Here is an 8,156-nt window from a genome sequence, read left to right as displayed (position 1 = left end):
TTTTTCCTGGACGTTGGCTGCCCAAGCATCCATGTTAGTGGCTTCCCCCCTCCCTGATCCTGTCTTCCTGCCGATTATTCCCATCCAGTGTATATTGTCCATGGCAGAACACCGAGCAACCTTCTCCTACCACTAGCCCGCAAGTAGCAAAGCCCCCTAGAGAGGGTTGTCAGTGAATGAAAGGTGCCAACGTCCTCTCTTTTGGAATCATGCCGTTTGCTAGTTTTCACACCTCCCTCTGGGATGTGTTGCCTCTCTGCTTCCTGCCTGGCACCACCGCTTGGCCATGGCTGCCCTCTGGTTTGATCTCACCAGAGGCCTTCCCCTTGCGGCCTCCAACATGGGCGCTAAGGACTCAGTGGGCATCGCAAAGAGCCTGCAGGATCAACTCCTGTAGTTGGGGGGGGGGGAGGAAGCCCTCCTTACGCTCCCGGCTCTACCTTTGTCCTCCTGAACTTCAGAAGGTAGCCAAATCAGCCGTCTTTCGAGCCTCCTTTGCTTCTAATATTTGAGGTGACATCTCGCCGCCACTTCCTTAGCACCCTTCTGCTGCTTTTCTCTCCTCGTGGTGGGAGCCTCTTGCACACTGCCTTAGCGTCTGTTTCAATTTGTTCGCCTGGCGCCCCAGCCAGCCTCTAATCCAGTTTAGGTCTTGACAGGTCCTAATTCCGCTTAGAAGTCTCCCTTGTCAAATCTCAGACAGGTTTCAGACCTTGCCGGCAGCTCAAAGGCTCAACTTGTTTCGCTTTCCTGGAAAAATATTTTCTCTCAAAAGAACCGGCTCCTGTTACTGCTCAGAAAAGGGGGGGGGACACTTTCCAGTTTGGAGGAGAAGAGGACGGAGATCTCTTGAACCACCCATCGGGGACTGAGCCGGGCTGCATGCAAGACCAGGAGGAGCTCTGGGGTGTTCAGTCTCTCCGTGGGCCCAGGACTGGAGTCCCGCCAGCATTGTCTGCCTGAGAGAAGGACCCGTAGCGCCTCTCCTTTTTGGCTCCATTTGAGGAGGAAGAGCTGCCCGATACGATCCAGGGTGGAGAGAAGGGAAGGCGCTCTGGATCCTTCAGAGAAATGGCCGGGACCCGGGTAGGACCTCAGGCAGAGTCTAATGGCCAGCCATTTCTGTAAGTTTTCCCTGGAACTGGGGAGGGGAGAGGGTGCTAGTCCCTGGGTGATGACCTGCCTTGTGCTCAGTGAGACCTTTGGACCCTCCAGCACAGACGACAGGCCCAGGGATGGCTTTCCAGGGTTTCGGGTGTGGCTCTGTCTCAGTGACACCTGGAGAGAATGAGAAGAGAGAAAACTCCAAGGCCTTTTGTGCCAGCCAGGTATCCGGCTTTGCATCCATGCACATAAATGAGCACCCACCATTTTATGCAAACCCATATCCTCTTCCAGATGTGCTCTGAGAAAAGCATGGTCTCCCTTTTTTGGCGATGGGGAACTCACTATCCTAAATGCAAATCTGGTGTAAAGATGAAGATTGGGAAGGAGGGAGAGGAGCGGAGAACTCTGCAAGGTGCCCGTCCTTCATAGGTAGCAACACCCGGACAACAGCCCTGTCCTTATGATTTGCACCCCCTTGCAAATATTGGAGGTGGACCAGATAGGCTGACACGGCATCAGCCTCTGTCTCGTGGCTTTGGGGCAGTGGTACCTGAAGAAGCCATGGGGCATGTGGCTTTTCAGGATGGGTGTGAGGGAGAACAGAGAGGTGGCACAGAAAGAAAGGATTCCAGAGCCCTGAACCAGCCTGTGATTTGTGACTGCTTTTAGCCGAGCACGTTTTCCCTGACACAAACGCCTCCACCATCTCTTGCAGACTTTCCCACTTGCTGGTGTTTCTAGAGATGCTGAATGCCGTGTGTGGAATAAATAAAAGCAATAACAAAGAGTTCTCTTGAGAGAGGGAAAAGTTAGATCAAACAACAGCAACAGCTGAAAAGCTGGGTGCAGATTTTCCAGCAAAGATCAAAAGACAGTTAAATGGGCAGGGAGGAATCGCTTTGGAGACCCTTCCAGTTTTCTCCAGAAAGGAAGAGGGCTTTTCCCTGGATCTTTGGTCCTCCTGCTCTGGGATGGATCACCTTCTCCATATTCCCCTTTCGGTGGGGGTGGGGGCAGAGGAGAACCGGTCTCAGGTGCAGCTCCTTCCCTGTCTTCTTTTCCAGTTACCACCATGGCTGTTACCAACCACAGGTGGCCAGAGAAGTTTGGTTTTAGGATCGGCGGAAATGGGCCGTGTTACATCTTGGCCGTGGACGAGGGCAGCAGTGCCCAGCTGGCCGGACTTCAGCCCGGAGACCAGATCCTGGAGATTGAAGGCCAGCCGGTGTCTTCCCTGGATTGTGAGGCGCTCATGGCCTTGGCCAGGCAGTGCGAGAATGTCCCGCCCAGCATCGGTGTGGTCTCCCGGGCCCATCAGGTGGACCTCAGCCCTGGCCACGCGGGGCAGTTCGGCTTCACCTTGACAGGCGATGGGGAGGGTCCCTTGCAGGTAAGGTGGCACCCCGCATCCCCATGGGAAGGGTTCCCCGAGAGTGGTCCTTCATTTGAAGGTGTCCCCAATAGGGAAAAATGACCAGCCTTTGCCTGGTTTCAAAAGAAAGGCCAGCAACAAGGCAGCAGCCAGCTCCTGAGAGCTCAAGCTGGCCCTACCAAGAGGGCAGACAATGAAACACACTCTACATTTGTTTAAACTGAAGGAATCCTTTCTGGTTTTGCAAAATCATTTCTGACTGTACATCAGCACGTGCTGTTTTATGCGTGCCTGCATTTTTCTCTGCCTGGGCGTGTCTTCATTTTTGGGTGGTGGATGTCTGCTTCTCTGGGCCTCCATGGACCAATGGATCTGGTCTTTGCAGGTAGAGAGTGTGGCCCCCGGGTCCCCTGCCTCTGAATGTGGGGTCAAAGCCGGAGACTATGTGCTGGAAGTCAATGGGAGCCCCGTGAAGTGCTACGAAGAGGCGGCAGCCATGATCCACGCTTGCCAAGGGCACAGCCTCCGTCTGAGGCTCTTCCAGATGGGGCACCTTCAGAGGTGGGCCAGTGGCAACGTGCGGGCCTTTGTCCAGAGTGCGGACGCCATCCACCAGGAGAGGAGGCAGAAAGCCAAGGAGTTCAGCAATAAGGTAAGCGGAGAGTGACCAAGAGACAGGCGTCCGTCCATGAAACCTCACATTGAAATACAGTATAGCAGTTAGTCTTGCCACAACATTTTTGTCTTTTTCAATTTTTCTGTGGTTCTGGCCTGAGGCCCCTTCCAGATTTTCCTTTTCTGGGCAAGACATGCAGAAGTCTTGGCCCTCTTAAGGCCAACCTCTCCGGCCTGGAAGTCCCTAGCCTTAGCCTGCTCATTCCATTCCTTTCTGAAGACACTGCTGCTCGCTGACTCAGAGGGGCCGTCACTCTTGGTCTTCTCCGGGGTGCAGGATGACCCTGAGGACCTTTCCCCAGCCCACTTCTCCCTTGTCCAACCTCCCCACCCGACCCTGGAAAAGCTGGCCACAACAGACAAGGGGAGTGGCCCTTCAGTAAGCAGGTATGGCGTTGAAGCAGAGAAGGTTTGGTAGAAACCCTTTCTTAGCTGATGTTCTGGGAACACTGGAGATCTGGCTTTGAATTCCCCCTCAGCTACAGAAACCTATGGGGCTTGAGGGCACATAAAAACAGCAAAGCCATTGGGTTAAAACTCCCACCAGTCTCGGGGAAGGGAGGGTCACCTGGAGCCATAGAATCACTCTCCATGGTGCTGAAACCCAACCTCCCTGGCTGGGTCCAGCAGCGCTGGCCATGGTGCTGAAACTGCCCTGCCTAAAGTTTCTCTCCCCACCCACCCCCACCCCCCATGGCTGCTCTGAAGAAGAAGAAGAAGAAGAAGAAGAAGATGATGATGATGATGAAGAAGAAGTTTGACATTGCAGTTCTGAGAAATGCCAGAGTTGAAGATAAAGAATTGGAAAATTAACAAAATATGGAGACCTAGCCATAGAAATGGCTCGCTTCTGGATGAGGGTCCCTGCCATCATTGAGGCATTGGAAACAATGCTGTGAAAATACTATAACCAGCTGCAGTTGTCTGAAATAATGCCATCAGAGCTGCAAAAAACAGCAATACGTATTAGGAACGGCACGCGTATTACACTGATATTTAAAAGATACTTAGGTTCGTAGTTAGAACGTGTCTCTGTTATGGAGTAGCAGTCAAAGACTCTTTTTGAATAAGTAACACGCTTCTGTGTGCAGGTGCAGGAGATCCTGGGAGACCAGCCGGACCGAAAGGAAAAGATGTTCACCACCCTGAAGCAATACGCGGCGGAGCGGAAGGTCGACTATTTGGCCCACGCCCTCTCTGCCATCCTCACTGAGGATTCCCACCAGCCTCTCATAGATAATATCAGGTATGGAGGTTTGGCCAACCCTTCTTAGATTATGGTTTTTGAGACAACAACGTGTGTGAGATTCTGCTCAGGAAGAAGGGGGGGGTAAAGGATCTGCAGGTGGTTGCTGAACACAGGTGTCCAAGCTATGGAATGATCACACTCCGGCATGTTGGAGGTTTTTTGTTTGTTTGTTTTTTAATGCATTGAGTTGCTTGTTACTTGACGGCAGACCGGTTATTGTTTACTGTTGCTGTGCTCCCCTAATTAATTTGTTAGGTTGCACCTCACGAATGCTTTGTGTGGCTGTTTCCGGCACATCGGAAAATACAGAAAAGCACTCTCTGGTTCCCCCTAGTGGCCAATTCTCATAGTCCACCTGGAAAATATTTCTGAAAGTGTAAAACAAAGCCAGTCCCTCCCCTGCTACTTGGAATTGATAAGAGACCAGGATAAGCTTCAGGCAAAGTCCCTCCAAGGTCCTTCTAGCACAAATTGGTGTGCCCAGAATTTTGGCATCAGAGTCCGGACATCCCCAGGAGAGTTTGCAAAGGAAATGTTGCTAACTCGCTTAGAGAGAAGCTAAAGTAGAAAGTCCAGCCAGTTCCAGGCGTGGGTGGGGATCCTTCTGAGGTTTTCCTCCTCCTCCTCCTCTTACTCACAGGGGGTCCTTTATGTCTCCAGAGCAGCCATCCGTTCCTCTGAGAAGATGGCAGTTGCCACAAAGGGCTCTGGACGGCTTGAGAGGCAGCACAAGGGGAGAGAAAGGCTCACCCAAAGGATGCAGTCCAGTTCCATCAAAGTGCAAAATGGCTTTCTGGTGGGTCAGAAGGCCCAGATGTCCTGCCTCTGTCAAGAGTGGCTCTCTGCGCACAATTTCTTGGCAGTCAACACGCGCCGCTCCCGTTCAATAAGACTTGCCCACAGGGGCTAACTCCCCAGCCGGCTGGCTGACCTGGAGGGCCCTCTGTGTAGGATTCCCCTCCACCCCAGATCTGTAGATGTGATTGCCAGTCCAGCATCCTCTCCCCCCCCCTTTTTTTGCAACCAGGGGCATTGCTCTGTGATGGGGTGCCATCTGCACGTGAGGCTGACCGAGAGGATTACAGGCGTGGCCATTAGGCAATGAAGCCTCCACCTGGCTCTGTTGTCCCGCTTCTCCCTTCTAATCTGTGGGACGGAGGAATGGAGGTTTCCAGGACAGCCTCGTCAAGGGAGGGTGGTGCCAACCCTTCCTAGCCTCAGCCCCCAAACCAGCCCAAACCTGTAACCCAGTTCTTGCTGGCATGCGATTCTCTTGCAAGGGAGGATATGTGGCTTAGCTGAGCAGGACGTCCCTCCAGCTCGTTCCTCTTCTACTTGAATTGCGAGAAGCTCCCCGGTGTCTTTCCCGGCCTCATTAACTGCGATGCTCAATGAATAAAGAAGCCAGGGTCCCAGTTGAGTTTCCTTGCCTTGCAAATTTCGTGGAAGTTTCCAAACCCAGCAAAGACTGAAACGTCTCTAAGCACATCCGTCGCGCAGAGAGCTTCCATGGGCTGCACATGCTGGTCGAATGATTCTGGTAGTTCGTGTCCTAACAAGGAATTTATCTAACTGCTGGAAAGCTGAACTAGATCAGGGTGTCTTTCTTGGGCATCGAAACAACAACTTTTGGGTCATTTTAAAAAAATGTACAATGAGAGGATGGATGTCTCAGAGGACCATCATCCTGTGGCTGTAATAAGGAGATGAGTGTGGCTCTCTTGAGAATCATTTCGCTCAGGGGTTGAGGCCTCTGGCCGTGGAGTCAGAGGTTGGGAGTTTGATTCCCCCACTGGGACTCCTTGAAAGGGGCTGGACTGGATGATCCTTAGGGGTCCCTTCCAGTTATGCACATCTCAGATTATTATTATTTATTTATTTTCCCTGTTCCCACCAAAAAGATTTCTACCCTCTAATCTGCTCTGATGAAATGAGCTGCAGAGAGAGGGGGAGAGAGGGAAGGAAAGGAAGCTGTGCTTTTCAAATGCCTTTTTTCCCTCCCTAGCTGACCTTCTGGAAAAGCAGGACATTTTCTCACTGGGACCTTAGGCCTGGACCCTCTGTTTGCTGACATAGGGACATCCTTGGTTGCTTCCCTGCTGCCCCCAGCCCTAGGGTGTGTGTGTGTGTGTGTTGGGGGGGGTTAGGTTGCTGGACTGCATGAGAGAGAGAGAGAGAGAGAGAGAGAGAGAGAGAGAGAGAGAGAGAGAGAGAGCTGCTTAAGGTCATGGAATGGAGATCAGGAGGAAACCTGGCCTCTTTGCCTCTTCTGGGGCCAACCATAGCAAGGCAGCTGAATGGGATGCCAGGGCTGGGCTCTTCCTTCTGCACCAACCCGCCTACTTGCATGGTGGAACTGGGCTCTCCATCCTCAGATCTTGCCGTGTTCGGTGTGCCCAGCCATGCAGCCAAGAACCTCCCCAATCTCTCTCCATGGCGGCCTTTGAAGGTGGGGTGAGGGGGGCACCTCATCTCTGCTCTGGGCAGCCTCCTCTGTTCCCCCCCCCATCTCCCTCTTCCTTGCATGATTGGGGAGCTTAAGACCTTGCTTTGAAAGCATTTTGTTTACGGCTGCTTTTGGGACCCCCTGCAGCTGCTACACGCCAAATCCTCTTGCTGGATAAAAAAAAAAATCCCAAAAGAAAACAAAGCCTTCTCACAGTGCCAGGATAGCTTCCCCCCCCCCCCGCACCTTTAATCACTGCTATTTGTTTGTTTGTGTGTTTTCCTCCTTTTCTTTCTGGAAGATCCGGTGGATTTCCACCCATTTATCCAGAATTAAGCTCTTTCCGATTTTAATTTGCTGACATTTTCTTGATCCCTTTGGAGATAAAGCGCGCTGTCGCTCCTGGTTCCTCGCTGCGCCTCGCTCCCATCTCCAAGCCTTCCCCCCCCTCGCCCGCCACCCTCCCTGCCATATGGTTTGCAGACCTTACGAAAGTGTGCAGGGCGAGCGCTCCTGTTCAAAGATGTGGGGACAGACCAGCAGCAGAAGGAGGAGAAGCAGCACATGAGGAAGATGAGCTGCCTTGGGTGAGTAGGGGGCAAAACGGTCCTTTGGGGTACAGGAAGAGCGACCCACAGAGAGAGAGAGAGAGAAATAGAAATCTCAGCAGGAGTCTTCTTGGATCCACTTAATTCTGCAGTGAGCGGCAACCCAGTGACATCTGCAAGAAGGGTCCATGATCTCTCAGTATCCTTCGGAGGGAATCCCCCCCCCAAAAAAATGCCTCTAAAAAGCCTTTTTGTGAACAGGTTCGTGCCAGGTGAAAAGGCAAGGGAGGTATTTATTTCGGGCCGGGCTCTCTGGTGCAGGCTGGCCGATGGGACCGAGGGTCTTTCTCGGGGGGGGGGCAGAGCGCTCCACGCCAAAAGAGATTTCAGCCTCTGGTTGCCAGGAGAACAGTGTTACAGGCACTGCAGGGTTCATATCACACATCAAGGTCAAGGGTGGCCAGATGTCACGGCGAGGGCCAGCGGTTGGGATGATGGAGGCTGGAAGCAGGCGGTGACTTCAGGAGACTTTCAAGTCTGTGGGGCAATCAGCGACAGAGCATGGAGGGCCACGCTCTTTTCTATTTTGTTGTCTTTAAGCGTCCTTTTAAATAGCAGTTCTGGGTTCACAACAATGGGGTCCATGATGCAAACCTGCTCCGTCGTTTCCGTGGATTTGAACTTGTTTTTTTTTGCAGAGAGCAGGCAAGTAACATTCATAAACAAGGTCAGTCTCCCCAACCTCTTAACCTTAGAATC

The 8,156-nt window shown here is 52.4% G+C and overlaps 1 protein-coding gene across 1 annotated transcript in view; it reads left to right on the top strand.

Annotated features, from left to right (window-relative positions):
- The first annotated feature begins 875 nt into the window (after positions 1-875).
- Positions 876-8,156, top strand: part of GRID2IP (Grid2 interacting protein) — a 34,360-nt gene continuing 27,079 nt past the window's right edge. Inside the window, exons 1-4 of the mRNA XM_072982657.2 lie at positions 876-1,124; positions 2,172-2,497; positions 2,865-3,131; positions 4,246-4,400. Of these exons, the coding sequence (XP_072838758.2) occupies positions 1,109-1,124; positions 2,172-2,497; positions 2,865-3,131; positions 4,246-4,400 (764 nt within the window). The 5' untranslated portion in view covers positions 876-1,108. The remainder of the gene's footprint in view (positions 1,125-2,171; positions 2,498-2,864; positions 3,132-4,245; positions 4,401-8,156) is intronic.

Source organism: Pogona vitticeps, chromosome 13, assembly GCF_051106095.1.
Source record: "Pogona vitticeps strain Pit_001003342236 chromosome 13, PviZW2.1, whole genome shotgun sequence".
NCBI classification, from domain to species: domain Eukaryota; kingdom Metazoa; phylum Chordata; class Lepidosauria; order Squamata; family Agamidae; genus Pogona; species Pogona vitticeps.
The sequence above is the reverse complement of the archived record's forward strand: the minus strand, read 5'-3'. Positions and strand labels throughout refer to the sequence as shown.